The sequence below is a fragment of the Pieris rapae genome, chromosome 21, assembly GCF_905147795.1.
Source record: "Pieris rapae chromosome 21, ilPieRapa1.1, whole genome shotgun sequence".
NCBI classification, from domain to species: Eukaryota; Metazoa; Arthropoda; class Insecta; order Lepidoptera; family Pieridae; genus Pieris; species Pieris rapae.
Genome location: NC_059529.1, coordinates 3,815,160 through 3,838,058, shown reverse-complemented (window position 1 = coordinate 3,838,058; position 22,899 = coordinate 3,815,160). Strand labels below are relative to the sequence as shown.

Here is a 22,899-nt window from a genome sequence, read left to right as displayed (position 1 = left end):
ATTATTAAATTAAATTCGGCTACTCAGTCAAATAACCTTCAATCGAAGGATAGTTTAACTTTTTCAAGTGGTATTATAGGTAGGTTACCCAAATTAGATTTGCCCCATTTTAGTGGCGACTTAAGCCAATGGGTGGCGTTTATACATTTATTCGATAGTTTAGTGCACTCAAGGGGTGATTTAACATCTGCGCAAAAGTTGGCATATTTGTTGGCTAGTCTCACCGGGGAGGCTAAAGGGTTAGTCCAACATTTAGCACTTGTGGACAACAACTATGATATAGCCAGAGATTTACTAATGAGGCGGTATCAAAATATACGTAGGCTAGCGGATAGCCACGTAAATGTCATTTTAAATTTACATAGTAATGTGCAGAGCCACAACTTAAGAATTCAAGTTTTAAATCCTTTATTAGTGGCAATTAATGGCTTAAGGGGTTTAAATTTGCCTGTAGATAGTTGGTCTTTTATTTTGTTGCATATTACATTACAAAAACTAAATTTAGATATGCGCACCCGATTTGAACAGGCGTATGGTGGAGATTCAACCACTCATCTTCCCACGTTTGATGAATTGATCTTGTTTTTAGAGGATGAGTGTCGCAGACAGGATAATGTTCCAGCGCCGTCCACGACGCCGGCCCCAATTTCTACTAGGCCGCGACAACAGCATATGCGCTTAATGCGACGCCCTGACCAGCGAGTTTATAACGTGGCAACTCAACATTCAGGCAAATGTTGTGTTTATTGTCGAGTCCCTGATCACACCGTAGTGTCATGTCAAAAGTTTTTAGCATTACGTTTTCAAGCACGGCGAAATATTGCCCGACAGCGGAAGTGGTGTTATGGTTGTTTAGGTAAGCACCTGGCATCACAATGCCAAGTGTCACGACCATGCAAACAATGTAATGGCAATCATCACATTATACTTTGTGGTAATATGAATGGTTCACCCCAATCAGCTGCACCGGCACGGGAGTTTGTTGAAGATATGCAAAATACAGGTGATCAGTGGAATGGTGGTGTGAAGGTTAGACACTGTAGTTTTGGTCATGCTTCCAGGCACCGTACAGGATCAGGTTATTATGATTATCATCGGAGGCAGCCACCACCCTGCAGGGGCGGGGGAAACTTAAGGTCTCATGACAGGACTCGTGTCACCTCTGATCAGCAACAACTTCCTAAGAGCAAAGATAATTATGACTCTTGTGCATCACCTGTTATTGAACAGCAACGTCGTCATTTTGTTAGGCCTTTGCCCTTTTCTGAGTGGCCTCGTTTAGGCCAGCGGGTCCCTGAACCAGAAGGATATTGACTAGGTCACGTCCCTACTAGAACTCCTACATCTCCTATTACTGTTTTGTTACCCACCGCACAGATTTGTGTTGGTTCTCCATCAGGTGAGCAGGTAACCACGCGTGCGATTTTGGATTCTGGAGCACAGGGAAGTTTGGTGTCAATGGATTTGGTGGATAGGTTACAGTTGCGTATTTTCCCTGCTAGCGGGAGTATATTTGGTGTAGGTGGCTCTAAGGTTGCTGGTTTGCGGGGACAAGTTACACTTACTTTTTCTCCTGTTCAATGCTCTCAGCCACAGATTACAATTTCTGCCATAATTTTAGATAATGTTATGGGCAGACACCCACTTGTTAAATTACCATCGGAGATATTAGATTTTACACGTAGTCTAAACTTAGCGGATTGTACATTTCATATTCCAGGTCAAATCGATTTGCTACTCGGAGCAGAAGTTTTGGGAAGGCTGCGGCTAAGTAAAAGCACACTTTTACAACCAGCGGGTTTAGTAGCAGTCACAACTGATTTTGGTGATGTCATTATGGGTCCTGTGTTTCCAATAGAATCTCTTAGCGTTGAAGATGGTAACTTGTGTGTGGGACTCTCACTTGCTGAAGCCATTCAACGGTTTTGGGAAGTCGAAGAGCCTCCCACAGCGGCTCGTGAAAATCCGGAGCACCAAGAATGTGAATTGTTTTTTCAGAATAACACTGGTCGTCTCCGTTCGGGTAGGTTTGTCACGAGGTTACCTTTTTTACCATCCCGACCACCTTTGGGTCACTCCAGGTCTTTAGCTGAGAAAAGGTTAACATCCATGGAGAGACGAATGAAGAGAGATTCTACTTTTCGTGCTAAGTATATAGAGTTTATGGACGAGTACTTTAAGCTCGGACATATGTCAGTTTCTGATTATGATTGGCGCACACAGGAGCACTACTTCATTCCACATCATGCTGTGTTTAAAGGTGGTAAAATAAGAGTGGTTTTTGATGGCTCAGCGCCTACTTCCAATGGAGTTTCTTTAAATCAATGTTTGCATTCGGGCCCAAGGTTACATCGTGACATTGGTGATATTTTAACAAATTTTAGAAGACATCAGATTGTATTTGTTGCAGATATTAAAATGATGTTTAGGCAAACTGTAATTCATACTGATGACCGTTGCTATCAACTTATCTTGTGGCGTGAGAAGGAATCCGATCCAGTTACAGTATTTGAATTAAATACCAATACATACGGACTCAGATCAAGTCCTTATATTGCTATTCGTACATTGTTAGAATTGGCTGAGCGAGAACGTTTGCAATTTCCAAGAGCAGCTGATGTTTTGAATAGTGATGTTTTCGTTGATGACATTTGCACTGGAGCTGCAAATGAGAAAGAAGCCTTGATACTACGCGATGAGCTAATTGGGATTCTTAAGGCTGGTGGATATGAGTTAAGGAAATGGGTGTCTAACTCACAAGCTGTTCTTGCTGGTTTACCCGAGGATCATCAACAACATCCTTATATTTTTCAGAACGTGGACAACCCTGACGCTGTTGCAGTATTAGGTATTCAGTATCAACCGTTAGGTGATATATTTACCTTTCGAGTGCAAGACATAGATGTAATTAAATCTTGGACAAAGCGTGTAGTACTTTCAACTGTAGCCAAGATATACGATCCTAATGGATGGTTAGCTCCAGTTGTTTTTTGGGCAAAATGTTTTATACAAAAGCTTTGGTTACAAGGATTAACATGGGATGCCCCTTTAGTTGGTGAATTGTTAAGTGTTTGGATTAGGTTTGTTTCGTCGCTTCCTGAAATTCAATTGATTAAAATTGATAGGTCTTTATTGCCACCAGGGAAATGCATAGTGGATATTCATGGTTTTTGTGATGCATCGGAAAGTGGTTATGCTGCTGCAGTTTATATTCGTTCTGTCAATCAATCTGGTGTTGTAACGGTTAAACTAGTTATGGCAAAGAGTAAGGTTGCACCGGTAAGAACACGCTTAACAATTCCTAAATTAGAGTTATCAGGTGCTGTTCTATTGACACGTTTGATAAACCATGTTAAATCCATTTTTGGCCAAAAAATGAATATTCAGAAGTGTTTTGCTTGGACTGATAGTCAGATAGTTCTTGCATGGCTGCAAGCGTCAGTTCATGTTTTGGAAGTATTTGTGGCCAATAGGGTTTGTCAAATTCAGCAATCTGTCGTGACCTTGGATTGGAGGCATGTACCGGGAGAATTTAATCCGGCAGACTGTGCATCTCGAGGTTGTGAGGCTCCAGTAATATTAGACCATCCCTTATGGTGGGCTCCAGGTTGGCTGTACCAACCCGAAAATTGTTGGCCTCGCATTAAAACGGAACTTGTTGAGCCTCTTCCGGGTTTAAGAGTTATTTCTCTTGTCGTTCAGGAATCGATAGAAAACTTAGACCCGTTACTCGCAAGGTTTAGTTCATTAGACAAATTGATTGGAGTGACCGCCTGGATTAGGAGGTTTATTTATAATTCAAGGAATCCAACAATTAAGAATATGTCAAATGTATTATCACCAGATGAAAGAAATGAATCCTTATTATTCTGGGTTCGTTATATCCAAGCTAAGCATTTTGAAACAGTCTTTGCTACTCTAAAAGGACAAGGTAAATTAAAGGGATCTGTTGCTCGGCTGAATCCATTTATTGATGATAAGGGTTTGTTACGCGTAGGTGGGAGATTACGCCATTCAGAACTACCTTATAATCATAAACATCCGCTTCTCCTTCCTAATCGAACTCCATTGGGAGATTTGATAATTACTGACAGACACGAAAAGAATGCACATGTTGGCTTAAATACACTTTTGGCTATTATTCATCAACAATTTTGGATTTTGTCAGCCAGGAGGGCTATTCGAAATGTTATTTTTAAGTGTATTCCTTGTTATCGACTTAAAGCATCCTTGACTCAACCACAAATGGGAGATTTGCCTCCAGATCGCATTACTGCTGCTAGACCCTTCTCTGGTGTAGGCACCGATTTTGCTGGGCCATTTTCCATCAAGGTTTCATCATTGCGAAACGCCAAGATCGTAAAAGGGTACCTCTGTGTCTTTGTCTGTCTTGTTACAAAATCCGTACACCTGGAGGTGGTGTCATCACTTAGTACTGAAGCTTTTATCGCTTGTTTGTCTCGTTTTGTTAGTCGTCGAGGATTACCAAACTTGATTCGCTCCGACTGTGGGACAAATTTTAAGGGCAGTGAACGTTACCTCGGAGAAGTTTATAAGTTTTTGACTGAAAACCAACTGCCTATCGAAAGTTCACTTTCTCGTCGTGGAATTAAATGGAAATTTAGTCCGGCTGGATATCCATCTTGGGGTGGAATATTTGAGGCTGTAGTGAAGGTGGCCAAAACACATATACGACGAATTATAGGAGAATCAGTTCTTACATATGAAGAACTAGCCACAGTCTTTTGTAACATTGAATCTGTTTTGAACTCACGACCACTTTGTCCTATATCTTCGGACCCAAATGATCTAGAAGCTTTAACTCCTGGACATTTTTTGATTGGGGCTCCTCTCAATGCGTTACCTGAATATCCATTTGTAGACACACCAATAAATCGGCTCTCACGTTTCCAACTGCTACAACAATTATCTCAGAGTTTTTGGAAACGTTTTAATATAGAATATCTCCATTTATTGCAGCAACGAGTTCGTTGGATAGATAAAACAGATCCGCCTAAGGTTGGGGACTTGGTTCTTATCAAAGAACCAAATATGCCACCATTATCTTGGAGACGCGGTCGCATTATTAAACTATTCCCGGGTGCAGATGGTACCCCACGAGTCGCCGAGGTCCGCGTTGGGGAATCGGTTTTAAAAAGAGCCGTGGCCTGCTTGTCACGTCTTCCAGTGGCATAACCTTTGCTACCAGCCTCCGGTTTTAGACTCAGTCATGTTAAGCCTGACTGGGACGGGGGACTGTTCGTAATAGAATCATATTTAGTTGATAGAATAAATTGAGGGCCATGAGGGTGGTCCCAAAAATATTTTTAACTGGGCTGATCCGCGCATTCGCATTGTGAACGTGTCGTGGTTGAACATTCGTTGCGTAAGGTTAGATGCAATTTTATAGTGTTTTTTTGTGAATTCCTTGTCAATAGTTACGTCCTCCATTTAGACTATTATAGTGAGTGTTTTTGTGCGTATTCGTGAACTATTATTGTAAGGCAAGGTACAGCATCAGTCCTAACATTTCTTGTTCCCAAAATTAACAATCTATCCATCCTTACGGCTGACGTGTTTTTTTGTGCCTTTCGCCCTAACAAGGAGCAACCTTGAGGTATGTACTCAGGACTTATTTTAGTATAAGATTACGTATCGACGGCCACCGAACCGTTCTTTGTGATACAGTAAAAAATGAATGCATTAGAATTTGTAAGATTTTGAACCCTTTTAAGTAAAAAAATACCTGTATAAAGGTTCGCAGCTCTTCCATAACAAACTTAATTATAAACCCCTTAAAACATATTTTAACATAATTTAATTACATATTTTATTTTATTTATTTTTGTGTTTCATTTTTCAACTATTTTCAACACGCGAGTGCATGAGTGAGTGAGTGAATGAATGAAGTGTGTAACTACATCTTAGATCTCAAAAGCAATTCCAACAATGCTTATATATTACGAAGCAATTCCAACACTATTTATATTATATTAAATATGAATATAAATAAATAAAGCATAAGTATGCGGTAAGAACACTGCCATTATAACTATTCTGCCACAGTGACCAAACTTTCTTCCACTTAAAAATCCGAAGGAGTAATTATCAATTCGATGTAATATTTTTTACATCATATTTCATCATCAGTTCATGCATTCCTTTCGCGGACTGATCGGGATAATTGTGGTGTCAACTAAATTTGTAGCAAATAGTAACACGCGTTTAAAGTTAGTTCTCAAAAGGATTTTTTTTATGGATAAATAATCCAAGTTTAGTTTATAATTTGAATACAAAACCACATGTACAGGGAAAAATAATTAACACCCATAACATAGAAAAGGTTTTTTTTCATGAAACCATAAAGCGAAACACAACCATAGGGGCTCTTAAAAGTTCAATTGCGAAGGTAAATGTATGAAGGGAGGAGTTTAATGTTCGTTTAGGCATTATTAATCTTTATCCTTTGTTTTTTAAGTACCTACTTCTATATTTTTGTTGTAACCTTAATTACTTAATTACACGAGAAATATGTTTATCTTAATTAGGGCCTGTTTCACAATGTATGGATGAAGTGTCAAATAGCTATGTAACACATAAATTATTCGAAAGATAAAAGTTCCAAATAAGATACTTCGAATTTCATGACGTATAGCGCTATCTGACAGTCGTGAAACGCAAAAATACTATTTATCCTACGAATAAGTAATAAATAGCTTATTTGGAACTTATCCGGACATTGTGAAACAGGCCCTTAGTATATAACATAAATCTAAAGGTAACAATTTTAACATACTCAGGTGATTGTCGCTATAATTAATTATTTAATATTTAAATTAATAATTAAGTATCAAAGGGGCTGGATGCGTATCTTAACAGTAGGTGATTGTTGTGGTAGGTCTGAGCTTTCCTTAAAGAAACAGACGTAAAAATGAATCCAGTTTTTTAGTAGATAGTCGATAAAGATAATACTTTTATATACTTTTCCTTGTTAGTAAATGGCGTTCTGTTTGTGCGGTATCCGGATTTTATAACAACGTATAAATGAAAACCTGAATACTACACAACCTAGTTCCAGTTAGCCAAATATAATTATTTGTTATCAGTTACGACAGAACAAACGGAAATTAAAGTCAAATTAATATGAATTCCGGTGAAATCAAAACATTTGCGCCGTCTCGCATTACACGCGAATCGCAATTAAAATATATTTACCTGAAAATGGCAGCAAATAACTCACTGACACAATCACTACACTTTAACACTATTAATACGATGTTTTCGATTTGTTTACGTTGGGCCGCAGCGGCGAAGCGGCAAACGCGCGCTCTCCACTAAACACAGAGTTGAACTGAAAAACGGACCGGCTCGCGATGAAAATTGCTCACATGCGGTATTCGTGTGGAAAATGGTTTTGGTAGAGGCTCGTTTACTTAGACAATTCGTTATACACAACATTACGATTATTTAATTCGATTGTGTAAGTTTTCGTCTGTATTAAAGACTATTAATTAATATCTAACTATAGACATATGAAGATTTTATTAATTATATGTAAGTTTCTGCGAACGAGCTTTATATTGTTAAAATAGAGTTGATGAAAAAGGACCTTGCAGTAAATTAGTGCGCGTCAAACAACCGTTCTTTCATTTTGCGTATTTCTATTCTTAGGAATACCAACTGGCATGTTTGTAGATAAGATTTTAATTAGGTTTTCTATGGATATTCAGATTCTAGATAATTTATCATAGTATCACGTTTATTGTTTGTTTGTAAGTTTTTATAATTCTATTATATTGATCGTATAATCCGAATTAATTGTCACACATATTTAACTTATTTTCTCGTTTACAAACCTATATACAAAAAATACTTGCAGGATACACATACCTTGTTGGATAAATGCTTATGGTTCATAATTCCGAGTTAAAAGTGTGTAACACAGTCTTTATGAAATCCTTTACGGCGGAAAATATAATGCACAAACTGTATATGTAGTTTATTTATAAGGGAACTTATAAACCTGGTAACAAATTGTTAACATGGAGAAATATTCATACGGGTTTTGGATTAAGTAATAGGACTTGGAAAAATTCTAATACAATATGTGACTTTTGAAATAATTAAATCCTACTGTCAATATAATCTTTAAACATAAATTAAAATAATTGTAATTCATAATACTCTATGACAGGCCCCATATATTATTTCGACAGCAACTACTTAAAACCAAATAACATTAAGTTAACAAAAAATATTTTATAAAACATTAAAACGATATAAAGTTTCAAGTAAATAGGTTCTATGAATACATAAATAAATAAATACTTGGTATATAATGTATTGTAACGTCAGGTCTGTTTGGCCTAATATCAATATACAGGGTGTCACATAAGTACTTTCGACTGAAAAAAATTACGTACCTACAGTTTGCTTATTTTATTGTTTAGAAACCTACTTAAAATGATTTTTTTACAGTTCAAAGGTCCTCTGGGAAAAACTGTAAAAATAATCGTTTCAATTACAACAAACCAACAAAAAACAAAAATTTTGTTTCAAAATACTAAAAGCCTGACTGAGAAAACTTAATCATTTCAAATCAATTTCCGATAAGGCTTCTTACACACTCTACGCCAACTGATCACTACACAGTCACACGGTTATATCGTGATAAAATGTGGGCCATTTGATACTAGCACTTACCTCCAACTTTGCCTCCAAAGTCTTTTGACCAAGATTAAGCGTTTTTATGCAATTAGGCAGTGACACGAGGTATAGATATTAACAATTTTAAACGTGTTGATGTATGTAGAAAGAGAAGAAAAAAGAAAAAAAAACTAGGCGATTAAAAACAGTGGCGGAGAGTTTATTGCCAGTTCTTCTCTTCCTTTCTACGCCCTTGATTTGAGAACTGGCAGTAAATGTAAAATTAGATTCATTTGTTGTATATTTCTTTTTTATAAGTGTACATTATGTTACCTATATGAATAAATTATTTATTATTTGACTTTATGGATACCTAGTCTGATTTATGGTGAGTAATGGTTACGATAAATGTTTGCCTGTATGTCTAACGTTATTTTTATAGTGTTGATAACTGGAGGTTTTAAAGAACCAACTAGAATAACTAGAGTCCTTTAAGAAAATAATGTATTATTCTTAAAAACGTAATCTCGAGACTTTTTGCAGAGTCTCCATGGACACTGTATAACTTAACATAAGATTTTGCTTGATAAATGAATCTATAGTTTATACGTCTTTATTTTACCATATAACTTTAAGGTTTACGCTTAATATTTCTTCAAATTCAAGGTTATCAGAGTTTGAAAATTAATTGAGATTTTCTCAAGACATCAATAATTATTATTATTCGTAAATAATACTTTTATAATAAATATTAAATATATAAATGGAGTAAAGCACTGGTCCTATGTAAGGCTTCTAACGTTATATAATGTTCCAGTTAAGCTGCTTAAGATCCATGTGAACATTGTGGCTTTCATTACGCAACCTCTTCTGATGAAGCCTTCATCTGATATTAGTTACAAAAAAGCTTCCGTAATGTAAAGATTGCCTTTAAACCCAATTCAATATAAAGTCAGCATTATTGTGCAAAAATATTTTTCTCATTTTGAATTACACTCCTATGCCATTGCATACTTAGTAGTCCCTTAAATACTTTGTTCACTCCTAAGTAAATTGCTCACATTATAGGCCTTCCAATTTGCTCCGTGAATCCTGCTAAGTGACGAGGAAACTTCTGACCCTCTGGAAGGAGCTGGCTTAATTAGGCCGAACATCATCGAGCGTCGAGGCAGAATACGAAATTCCACACACATTCCAAACCAGCTGCCCACCGAAGTACTACTACTAGAATACTTCAGTGGGCAGCCGGCTCCACAAAGTGCGCAGTTGTGGAACGGTGGACGTCGAGGTGATACGGGTGGAATTTCGTATTTTGCCTCGACGTCCGATGATGAAACTCAGCTGCAGGTATTCCGAACAACTCCTCTGAACACTCTATATACGTTCTGTTTCGAGTATTATACTGTAGAACTTTGTAAATTGTTAATGTGATTATAACTGTCAGTTCGTAAATCAAATCATGAAATTCAGTTAAATCAAAGCACTTTATGAAATATGAATTCGAGATGGCTTATTTATTAGTAAAATTATTTAGAATATAAATTTTAGATAGGCCCTAAAAGGTTTTGGTTACATTATAAACAAACTTTAATTAGCGGTGGCTTTTGGTTTATGCATAATATGTAAAGTAAATTGATGTTAGGAATAATTAATACGAGTATTTAGCTTTATATAGTTAAAAGGTGCGATGGCAAATAAATTTACATCAAGAATATTAGTAATTTGTCCACAATAGCTATTTAGCCTCTCAACGTCTACACTGGTCTGTTCATATAAAGAAGTGCGTACAAAGTACACATGTCAGAAGTGAAACTTCTTAGTAAATTAATTATTACTAAGGTAAACCCCCAACAGATGACCATGTACCAGTATATAGTCCATGTATTTTATATCTCATCTCTTTTCTATCTTTTCTATCTCTGCGTTTACTGCACAACATGAATTGAAGAATTGGCATCTAAAGTTCCAATAAGTATTGTTATGTTTAAACGAATACATCAATGTATTTTTCTCGATCTCCCTTACTCTCTTTCAAAAAAGAAGGGAGGGTTATATATAATATATAATATGACATAATATATAAATATTATTGATGAAAAAACTAATTGGTAGTTATGTGGTTTCTGAATTTACCATCAATACCATCTTTCAAATAATAATCGATGTGATTAAGTAGTTAGCTTTAGATTTCTTGAACTCTCCGAGATAGGAATTCTCATCCCTCTGATAGGACAACAATTAATGACTGTTTTTTCGAAGACAAGCAAGCAAGCAAGTTTCAACTGCTCAGTATTTAAACGCAACCACCTCCGGTTTGAGTATCATACACATAATAACTTAAGTTCTCGAATTTCATCAATATCATAAAAACCTTCTTAGCCTCTTTCTAGATGGACTGAAAATCTCCAATTTTCTAATACCGACCCAAATAGGATTCCTTAAACTCCTCAAACGATTTAGGTGATAAAAGCGTTTTACAACATTTTTTTCCACTTTTACGCGAATTGTATTACAGCCAAAAGCTAGGAGACACTTTAAATTTGATTATTTGTCGTCGTCTCAACGTCCTTGGGTTATATTAAGGTCGATTTAATTAATGAGGGTTCCTTTTATAATTATCACGTACCTTTTTATTATTTCGTTATTTTTCTGCGTTATTACCGGAAGAATATCAGCTAGTACAAAATCCTAAAGGACTTGGTTTACTTAGATTTAAATCTGGCTAGGTATTAGGTGTAAGGTAGGTGGTCAAATTTGGTCCGTTTTGCGTAAAGCCCTGGCTACTTTAGCCAACCTAGCTCCTTCCAGAAGAAGCACAGAAGTCTTCTAGGCACTTCACAGGCTTCACCGAGCTGAATTTGGCTAATAAAATGACCTACTTAATCATATTACATACAAAATAAATTCATGGACCACCTGTATTATAGAAGGTGCTCAGTGCGTTTACTATGTATCTGATAATGTTCTTACGTGGAAAGGAAAACAATCCGACAGTGCTCCAGTCTTCAGAGTACAATCAGGCATTCTGAGGCCTATTCAGGAACAAGCAATGCATACAAATAATATTAATTAAGGAACTCATAGATAAACAAACATTTATGTGAACGTTGAGTGAACAGATATTACATACAGCTATTTATATTATTAGCTTTATGACATTTCATATAGTGGTAGAAATAATTGGGCATTTTGTCAATATTTTATTGTTAATAGTCGTGCTTTTTTTTGGATACCTTTTGTTCTGTGTGATAAATAGATAAAAATATTTGATAATGGAATTAAACAAATGAACGACTTTACATCTATTATATCTGTGTAATTAAACTCCACCGAAATGACTCGACCAATTTTCGTGAAATCGGTTAGGTCTGCGATACAGAAAACATCCCCCTTAATGTTAGGGTCGTCCCATCCCTAATTTTCACATATAGCATTTTGGTTTTACAGCATACAAAAATACATATGACCTTTAATTTTACAACTCTACGATCAACCCATGTTGTTTTTTTTATAGTGGATAGTTATTTTTTTTAAGTAGCTAATAAAATGTTTCCTAGAAATATTATACACGACAAAATAACGTTTATACGAAAGTTATAAGAAAACACTACACGCCATTACAAAGTTATTAATAAATGCCAATGAAATCTTATTGAGTGATTTCCATTTAGTTTTACGAGGGAATTGATTCAAATACCAATAGAGGGTTGGACCCCTGAATGAACCAAATTATCCCATTAAATACAGGAATGGAATCATCAACGCGCGAAACATTTCCTTGCTCGCTTGATGGGATCTGGCCTAGTGCCCTTTTAGATAGAGTATTTGCAATGGGCTAATAAGGAATTACATATTATATAAAACTGCATATCCGTATATGATAAGTCTATCAAGAGCTAACATAACATGAGCTTTAATGATGAGATGCATTATGTGACGGCATCTTTCTGGTATTGTACGTGTTATGTATTGAGAGGATTGTAATTAATATAATCACTATCTGTCTTTACTCTGCCCAGATTACAGTGTATTTATATGCTTATAATGGGAAGTATTTTTACAAAGTGATTTACGGATTCTACAAGGTATATATCAAAGTTTTATTATGCATTGTGGAATGATGCATTTTCCAGGGTGCTCATAATAAAAAGAAATATATGATCTCATAATAAATATAATATGGATGTCCAAAATCTGAAATAAATGTTTATTATTTTTATAACTATTCTAGTTTCCAAAATATAAGAATAATACACCGGGGTGTCTAGACTTGGCATTCTACAATCATTCATAAAATTTATCAAGTGAGTGAGTTAATTCGACACAAACGCAAAAATATATCTTCCCATCTAGTAATAGATAAGAGATAAGCTTTAAATTCGTAGTTTTGGTAACAATATCAGGGCGTAGCAATAAGCGTAGCAGTGCTACATTGTTTAAAGAGTGGGTCAATTTTAATGATGGTATTATGCATTTTCGAACAAAAAATGAATTAACCTAAATAATAATTTCTCAGTCTTTTATTGTCATCCAAAAAGGTGGGATAAATAAGTCTTTATATTTACAGGAAAAAACATTTACATTCTTACAAAATTAAAACGTGAGGAAACCAGCATATCTCAATACCAAATATCGATGACAAAGGCTTATCACTAGTTTCTTCTTCTTCTAGTGCCATCTCCATGCGAAGCGATCATAATTGCTATTTTAATTTTGGACGCCGCGCTTCTAAACAATGACTTGGTGCTTTGACCAAACAATTGTTTCAAGTTTTTTAACCAGGACGTGCGTCTGCGATTAGGTATCATACTACCTGCCACTTTGCCTTGTATGATTAGTTGCAGGAGCTTGTATTTTTTGAGTTACGTAAAACGTGACTGAAATACTCAAGTTTCCATTTCTTAACCGTCAGCACTTCTTTGTTATTCTGCATTCTGTGCAACAGTGTATTTCGTATGTACTAGTTTATAAAATGAAAATCATCGAAAAAATTTATTCACTCTGATGCCAAGCGCCCACTGTATTATATCGTTATAGCTATAATTTTTTTAGCATTATTATTATATACTTATTACTATCCCAAGCATATCTTTACACACCATTTTAAAGTATTAACTCTTAAACAGATATTTCGGATAATGTTTACATAACACCTCTGTAAACTCATTATCCGTGACCCATATTCAGAAACTTTGGAATTTTCCTCGAATTTTCTACGTAATTTTTGTTTTAATTAAATCTCCATGCTAATTCTCTGGTCTTTTTGTGTAAAAACATTTGAATAGTTCATTAAGTTCTTTATAAAATAAGTTTGTTTTATAGAATTCTCACCTGATATTTAGGAAAACCGTGGTTATGTGGAGAGAGTCCATGAGTCTTGGGTGTGACCATGGGCGACGGTATTTAACAAATAATTTTTCAAAGTCTTTATTTTCATTAGATATTCATACTTAGCACTTATTCTCAACTCTGTATCGGAGTATATAATTATTGATTATAAATAGTTTCGGTCAAAAGTTCATTATTATATGCGTAATTAAAAATTTAAATAAAACATATATAATTTAGATCTTGCATATTGTTGAATGCATTTTGTTCAAAGTGCTTACATTTATTATATAATTTCGCAAGTTATCGAAACAGGTCAGTTGGCTACGCGCTAAAAATGGGACAAAACGGTCGAAATATTTATCGAAATGACATCTATAGGTTTAAGTCAAATGCCTGGACTTTATTGGGAACATTGAGGACAAGTTCCCGATAGGCCACGATGAAATTCCGTATTCCATTGCCGTGAAGTATGGCCTAATTGATAGGATAACATAATTTTCATTTATTTCCATACAAATGGTGGAATAAAATTGTGCTCTACATGACATTAAGTAATATAAAGGACTGGGTTTTGAAAAAAATAAGCAGCTTTGTGGTTTAGCCGAGATCAGTAAAATTTGTCATAGAGAGATATAGATGAGATTTAATATTCTGGCTGCTGGAACGCACAGGATAATGCAAGATACTATATACATAATATAGCATTATTATGCATTTGCTATATAATGTATATTAAATATAGCAATTATACATAATTGCTATATAACATAAATGTTACAATGTATGTTTGTTAATTATAGTTTCTTCGGCTTCTGTTGCATACTGTGTTTAGGTATATAATATGTCTGTATATCCATCCGTCAGCTGATATCCATCGGTGAAGCTAATAGTCATAATTAAAAAAGGGCACTTATTTCACGCAATATATGATGGTATTTATTGGATGGATTGGATGGATAATACGTTATTGTAAAATTTGGGGAAAAAAGGTTTTTTTTGGTTTGTGATTTTAAAATTGTCATTTTTAGCCTAAGATTTTGTCTAAATGTTACTAGTTTAAGCACGTTCAGCAATGCGACACGGCGAATTAATACGAAGAAAGACACGTCGCAAGCGAATGATTTAAATTTTGCTTCTTGTACCACAAAAGTTGTAAAAGGACGAATTCAAACTAGGCATTAACATGACCTACTTTAGGAGTTAGCCAACTGACGTTAAATTTGGTTTCCGGTTGTATAAATTCTCAAAGATAAATTCGATGTCTTATTTCTGTACTAGTAGTTCTGCAGAAGTAACTTCAACCCTAATCCGCAAATTTAAAGTTCATACTTAATAACTCATGTTTAAACAATATTTAAAATATTCATGTGGTGGCGCAAATAAGTTACTTTTGGCATTTATATCATTGAAGTGTTCTTCCCTTGTTCCTTCCTTCTGTACCCGACACACCCGTAATTTTTTGGGCGACACCGTGTTTTTTCTGTATGCTAGAGTATAAACAAAAAAAACATTGAAAAAGTTGGGGTTCGAATCCACATTATTACCCCGAGAAACGTCTCACGTAATTGTATAATTCTGTAACGCTGGCCATAGGCTGACCGCATATAGCAGCCGAGACGAGAGAGCCGATCCGCAGTTTCCATACTAAATTCATATCCGAAATACACGAGGCGCTCGAGCAATTACTGAGCGGTCGTAGCAGTCGTTTTCGCCGTACGGTCGACTGCTTAGAGCTGCCAGACCCATACACACGGTTGCTGCCGCGCTCGACTCCCTCCCCACTCTTCGCTAAGTACCAATCCCTTCCTCTCGGCAGGCAATCTAGACTAACTAATTCATCAAATGAAACCACGGACATTCTAAAGTAGTTGAAATATTCCAAGCTCTTGATTGTAGTATTGGATAGTATCGCACCCATATACCACGGTATCTTCTACGCCTACGCTTTTGTAATACCAGTACAAGGAGCAGTGTTTCTTCATCGAAATATATCTTGTAAATGAATTCGCATTAGTTTTATTTTGCGGTCGAACACAACTGCTCCAAGCAGTCGTGTACGACTTCAACGCAACTGCTCTACAGCAGTCGATCTCGACTGCAACATGCGGTCCGATTATGGTCAGCATTAGACATTCGTCTTTAGATTATGGAAATTATGAAATTTTTGTTTTATTTAACAGACACATAGTTAATAGTATCTTCTATGTATAATTACTGTATTCTTAAATAAATGTACAATGTGCTAAAGGAGAAATAATGAAAACGAACGAATATAATCGAAATATTGTATTTAACATATTTCATAAGTATAATATTTAATAAGCTATGATTACAAAAATATACGCTTCTTACATAACATTAAACATAGGTAAGTAAATTAAAATTTCACAATTGAAATTTAATAACATTAAAATTGCATTTATATTTACAATAAATCTTACTATGAAGTGGAGAAATTGACACTTAAAATATTTAACTACAATAACTTCAAAAATTTAACATTTCATAAATTTCAATTTTAGGTATAATTTGAGCCTACACTTTTGAAAGGATAATCAATGTGTTAAGGTTTTATCAAATTTTACAAAAGCACTTATTTTAAATAAATTGAACTTAATTAGTGCGAGCTTACGAAAAATATTAAAATATGAGCCCTCATAATGCTTAAGAAATTTGATTATTGTCACTATTTTTATAATAGTATATCATATATTATCGTAATATTTTTACAGTATGCAATATTTAAGATTATTTGATATTTACAAATATTATGGGATTCGTTTGGTAACATTTGGTATACAAATCACCTTTTGAAAACTTAAGATGACAAATTGGAAAGCAAGGGAATAATAAAAAATGTCTTGGCGATTGAAAGAGATTAAGAGAACTCTTTTTTTTATACTGACATTAATAATATTACATATATATATATATATATATATATAAATAAAAAACGTTACTTTGTTGGTTTTACTCACTGTAAAGCATTCAAAATCAGTTATGTAAATAATGTAATTTTAACAAATTTGTATACGCTATAGAGATGTTATTTCATATGTAGTATGTAAAACAAAGAAAATAATTAGAACCAAATATATGTTTGAAAAAGCTTAGAGTCACCCAAGTTTAATCTTCACTTATAAATGTACTTAAAAATGTCTAAATCTGGGAAAGCTTAAATTTGTGAAAGTAGACCAAGAATTATAGATATGATATACTGTAGCGAATTTACTTAATTTTCATAGATTTAACATGGAATTAGAAAGATTTTTTGTTTCTCTAAGAATTAGATTGCCTACCAAACAAACATTATATGAATTTTGTATTAAACTACATTTTTAAGGTATGACTAAATTAATTCTTATCCGGGCAAGTCCTGTATGGCAAACTTGCTCGACTAATATGAGACAAGAATCCTAATGTAGTACCAAATTCGATTCTCATATAACTTGACTTTACTTAAATCTACTAAGAAGATCTATTTTGTGCTACTTGCGATTCCCATCACAGGTTATTTACAATTCTAAATTGTAGCTTCATAGTTTTAATTTTGAATTCGTTTAAGTCGTTCTAGAGAGTTCTAGAAGGGTTCTAGATTGTCTATAGTAAATATTGTCACCTCTAGAATATAACTAGTTTATTCTAGACAGTTATTGCAGACAAATGCGAAAGAAAAAACGTCTTTCATGTCAAAGGATTATTCAAATTACAATAAGAGAATACAGAAAAATTTAAGAAACCAAAATATTCTAGAGAGTTCTAAAAGATCGAGAAAGATTCAGAAAGTATGAAGTTTAATAACAACCTACAGGTCCCTAAAAGTATTGGACCCCAGAAAATCTAGAAAGTTCCAGCGAGTTCTAGAATATTTAGAAAGTAGCGTCCCAGCCGGAGAGGTCATCTGGTGGAGGCTCATCGGCATCAGGTGGGTATTGGTCGAAGTTGTGTGTGTCAACTGCTGATTTGACGGTTGGCTTTATGGGTGGCTCAAGCGTGCGCATCGCTAGACCTTCCCAGTTGAAACCGTCGAACCATCTGGAAATTCAACGTATAAATATAAGTATCCCTTATATATAAATAAAAATGTTTACTCATTTTCAGTGCATTTGGATTCCTATGTGTATGATTTGGGAACCCTTTTAAGTAAAATACACGTGTAAGGGTTCCCAGCTCTTCCATAACAAACTTAATTCTAAATGTCTTAAAATAATTACATCTTTTAATTTTTCTTATTTATTTTTGTTTTTTTTTAATGTTTTCAACACGCCGGAGTGCATGCAGGCGGGTTTATAAAGTTTGTAATTACATACTAGGTCTCAGAAGCAGCTCTATTATGTAAGGGTTTTAGTATTAGTCATACTATATATATATATATGTTTGTAGTCTCTTTATGGCACACACATATTACGAGTGTGTTCCTAATGTACTATTTTTCTTAATTGATTTGCAAATAAATAACCACAAAAACTTTTCACGTTAAGATTCGGACAAAGCCTTTGGTAATGTCGCGTATGAAATTTATCATTCAAAATAAAAATCCATATAAGCCTTATACCTATTTAGTGATCACATATTTACAGCTTATAATGTCTTTCGTTAATTTTTATTCCAAAATTCCAATTAAAACCAAATTATAGCCAATTTACGTCTCGTTTCTAGTGTATTTTTAATAAATAAAAGAAATTAATAACAAAGGTTGACCCATAGTTCAGTCATAATTTCACTTACTTGTGTTTCTGAATCTCAGTGATGCCGCCTCGCTGGTAGCCGAGTCTCTCGGCAGGGTTGTCCCTACAGAGTTTCTTGATGAGGTTCGCAGCGTTGCGGGTGATGCACCTCGGGAACTCCACTGCATCAATACCCTTCAGAATCTTATTGTACGTCTTCATTGGATCGGCTCCAGTGAATGGCGGCGATCCAGTTAGAAGCTCGAACATTAAGACACCTGGAAAGATAGAAGTCCAGGGTTGAGAAAACTACTATTTAGCTACCATATAAAAATACCTTTTGTGTAATATAGAATTTTCTTTAAACCTTTTATGGTACATTTATAAACGTCTAAATTTAAATTTAACATTCGCTCGAAGGGTGAAGGAAATCGATGTGAGGAAACTGGCTTGCCTGAGACCCAAAAAATTGACAGTGTATTAGGCACAGGAGACTGGCCATCTAATTATCTACAACCTTTTTAAGGCTTAGACCTAAAAAGATTTTAGCGCCACAGATTTTTTTATTTTGAATTTACTGCCATTTCTCCAGTATATAGAATAGAGAGATATATATAAGATATATTTACTTTGTTTTATGTTTAAACTTAGAATATCGGATGTCAACTGTTTCACAAATAGAAAAGTTATATACAAATATGATAACAGAATGGTAATGATAGACAATATAAGCATTATATTATATGATAGATATAATTACTATTATTTTTTATTGTATAAAAAATAATTACTGTATCTAAAAATACAGAAAAAAGTTAAAATTTGTTAATAAAATCTAGACCTAACTAATTTAATTATATATTTATTTCTTTACAATGAAGTATAAAAATAAAAATTAAAACCCCAGCTTACCCAAGGACCAGTAATCCGCGCTTATATCGTGACCTCTGTTCATGATGACTTCAGGGGCTACGTACTCTGGCGTACCACAGAATGTCCAAGTCTTGCGACTGGCCTGCAACTTCTTAGAGAATCCGAAGTCAACCAGCTTCACGTAGCCTTTGGAGTCTAGGAGTAAGTTCTCTGGCTTGAGGTCCCTGGAAGAGATTTAACCATTAATATGTTTTAATAGGTTCCTTATATTATATTTAGGCCAAATCTATACATAAACTCATATACTTCAATACAAATAGAGAACATTTTTAAAGTAACAGATCTCATACATGAATATGTGAAGACATATTTTTAAGATTTTACCTAACATTCTTCATATAAATGTCTGTAGTGATGGCTTCATTAGGTTACTAAATTATTTAATATAGAAAGAACATAGGTCAAAATCTTACCTGTAAATAATATTCCTAGAATGCAAGTAGTGGAACGCTTCAACGACGCAAGCTGTGTAGAATCTAGTAGTGGAATCGTCAAACTGACCTGAAAAATATATTATACGACATTGTTATACCGAATGGATGTAAATGGGATATTATTAAAACTCAGAAACTGCTAAGCAATAACTTTTTTAAGATTAAGAAGTCGTAGATGTCTTAGATGGAGGGGCATTCAGTGCGATTGCGGCAGTTATATTTTTGTATAATTTAAGTTAATATTTAATAATAAAAACAATTTTCTGTATCCATCCATGCCACATAAATTAAATTTCTTTGTCACGCTATAAATACTTTTATTCAAATCTACAAAAGTAAAAACACTATTCACTATAAATAAACTTCACGATACAGTATAGGCCTAGTTTAAACGCTCATAGAAGTATTATTATGTGTAGGATGTGCCACAGTGAATATTGTATGAAGAATGTAATGTGTTTTTTGAGTCAATAAAGAAATTTTTATATATTCCAATTCACACAGTACCTCCTCTCAAACACTGCCAAATGTTTTACTTCATTAACAATAACCTAACAGCGTTTGTATTGATATTACAACGGACCTAAGATCATCAACACATCTCCTTTCTCTTACCTTTGTCTCTCAAAATAGTCCACAACTCTCCCCCAAGGCAAGTCTCCATAAGCATATACAAGTATTTACGATCCTTGAACGTCTTGTACAACTTCACTATGAATTCGCAGTTCATCTCCGACATTATCTCTTTCTCTGACATGATGTGCTGTTGCTGTCTCGTTTCAACGATCTGGGCTTTCTTCATCTGCTTTAGGGCGAAGGAACGGCTCGAGTCTCCCTGTATTTGGACCAGCTCGACGCGACCAAAACCTCCGATACCCAAAGTGGCTATGATACGTAGGTCTGATAAGCGGAGATTGGCGAATTCTTCGTTGAGCCTGAAATTTTGTACAATTATGATAAGGTAATATTAAATTATGCGTTTACCGATACATATTTTTTTAATTAATATTTACTATAGCTGGCATAATACGCAGTAATTAGTTTAGTTGTTCCTAGGCGCGACAGACAGCCCCATGTGCAGAGGCTTTCAGGGCAGAGGAATCAGTCACCAATTTAATCCTGGATTGCGAGGCTGTGGTTAAACGTATGGAGATCCTGGGAAACCAGTAAGGTCGCTCCATGAAGCCTGTGAAGTGCCCAGGAGACTTCTGTGCTTCTGGAAGGAGCTAGGCTGGCTAAATTAGCCAGGACTTTACGCAAAACGGAACAAATTTGGGTCTAACTGCGGAAAAGAGTCCACCTACCTACCTACCTTAGTTCAGTTTTAAAGCGATTCTGAATATAAAAAAAGTAATCTGTCAGCACCGGGAACTTTTAGCCAACTTTTTTGTAGATCGTTTGTGTATATGAAACGGTCATATATTTTATTATTAATATTTTTTAACTATACGACCAAAATTTTTTGCGGGTAATTTGAGTGAAAAAGTGTGAATACTAAACACTTTCATATTAGTTCAAAATTGACACTTCATCATAAGTCGATTCAGTGTACAGTGTGAATTAATTCTCAAGACAAAAACGCGAGAATTATAATTGTTATGGCTCTTGTAAAAACCATATTGTTTGTCACATAGGAAAGTTCAACCTCAGTACTTCCACTTATACTAATCTTGCTCTAGGTTTAGTGAAAGTAATAGCATAAATAAGAATAACTCGTTTTGTGGAATTTAAGACTTGACGTTAGAGAAATACAGAAACATGCGAACTAAGATTTCACCCTGTTACAAACAAATATACTAAGCTAATGGCGTTTTTAGAATTTCGCGAGAAAACTCCTATTAAGAAAGCATATAAACGAAGACTCGTTCCACAATACGAAGACATTACCAACGTAACATAAAGTTTTAATTTATCCATTGATATAAGTCGTCACAAAAATATTCTTAGGCGTATTCCCAGGTAATGTTTTATGTCCACATAATAAGAAACATAATTTGTTATCTACAAAATGTACTGTACGATTTTAAAAGACTTACCACAATTATATCCACGGTAGCGTCAACATAGAATGGATTACAATAAGTCGAAATAGCAATAAGATAAGGTAAACAATAGCGTTAAGACATTCCAAGATTTCGACGAAACCATTGTTATACGTACAAGTGTTTAGTCACACTTTTTGTGAACTTGACATAGGAAGTTTACGGGTTTATTGTGAAAAAAGAATTAGTTATGGTTATATGTTTCTATTTAATGAATATTATTCTTTTATCATAAATATCTATTCTGCTACTATTACCTCAATAAGGTAGAACAATAAAGTATTATAAATTAATTATGGTTACTTTTTTCTTAGTTTTAATAATTATAACTCGTGTAAGATATATGTATTTGTAATTTACAATACAATGCTCAGAAGATTCATACCTCTGTCGATCGTCGCCTTCGTCCTTGTATTTGGTGCGAATTTCGTCCAACGTGGAAATCAGCTGATTGAATGTTTCCCGATCAATGACAAGACACGTGGTGCCCTCTGGCGAGTCGCAGACAATGTTGGCCGTTCGTAGATCGTCTCTGCAAAGTAATATGTCGATAGTGAAATTTTCTATAAAAAGTATTGTGTTGTAACTACATATATTTCTTAAGAGACTGGTGATGATGTTTAAAGTATTTTAACATATTCTACGACAAATCTCAATCGTGGTCGTGAGTGAACTATTTGTCTATATTTCTCAAAAAAATCTAAATATAAATGTATGGTGACATCTGGTAAATGAGTGAAACAAACGCAAAAATGTGTCTGTGCACAGAATCTTATTTCCGACCATAGAACATGTAATCAATGTCACAACGTCACAATGTAATCAATTTAATACCAAAGATAAAAT

The 22,899-nt window shown here is 34.6% G+C and overlaps 3 protein-coding genes across 6 annotated transcripts in view; 1 reads left to right on the top strand and 2 right to left on the bottom strand.

Moving 5' to 3' along the window:
• The window catches only part of LOC110998601 (rap1 GTPase-activating protein 1), a 210,562-nt gene extending 203,230 nt beyond the window's left edge, over positions 1 to 7,332 (bottom strand). The window contains exon 1 of the mRNA XM_045632845.1: positions 7,216 to 7,332. The gene's annotated coding sequence lies outside the window, so the exon portion shown is untranslated. The remainder of the gene's footprint in view (positions 1 to 7,215) is intronic.
• LOC123690116 lies at positions 1,459 to 5,196 on the top strand. The gene has a single exon (XM_045632980.1). It carries the CDS (start codon positions 1,459 to 1,461, stop codon positions 5,194 to 5,196), a length of 3,738 nt encoding a protein of 1,245 aa, XP_045488936.1.
• A 10,003-nt stretch (positions 7,333 to 17,335) lies between the features above and the next one.
• LOC110996662 (cGMP-dependent protein kinase, isozyme 2 forms cD4/T1/T3A/T3B) overlaps positions 17,336 to 22,899 on the bottom strand; it is a 104,017-nt gene continuing 98,453 nt past the window's right edge. For all 4 annotated transcript variants that reach the window (XM_022264463.2, XM_022264464.2, XM_022264466.2 and 1 more), the window contains 6 exons: positions 22,439 to 22,585; positions 20,627 to 20,946; positions 19,991 to 20,078; positions 19,557 to 19,741; positions 18,706 to 18,922; positions 17,336 to 18,012 (listed from right to left, as the gene is read on the bottom strand). In XM_022264463.2, coding sequence (XP_022120155.1) covers positions 17,847 to 18,012; positions 18,706 to 18,922; positions 19,557 to 19,741; positions 19,991 to 20,078; positions 20,627 to 20,946; positions 22,439 to 22,585 — 1,123 coding nt within the window. In that variant the 3' untranslated portion in view covers positions 17,336 to 17,846. The remainder of the gene's footprint in view (positions 18,013 to 18,705; positions 18,923 to 19,556; positions 19,742 to 19,990; positions 20,079 to 20,626; positions 20,947 to 22,438; positions 22,586 to 22,899) is intronic.

Bases quoted from the DNA above. Each gene is read 5' to 3' on its own strand.
- LOC123690116 (XM_045632980.1), top strand. From the start codon at position 1,459: ATGGATTTGGTGGATAGGTTACAGTTGCGTATTTTCCCTGCTAGCGGG.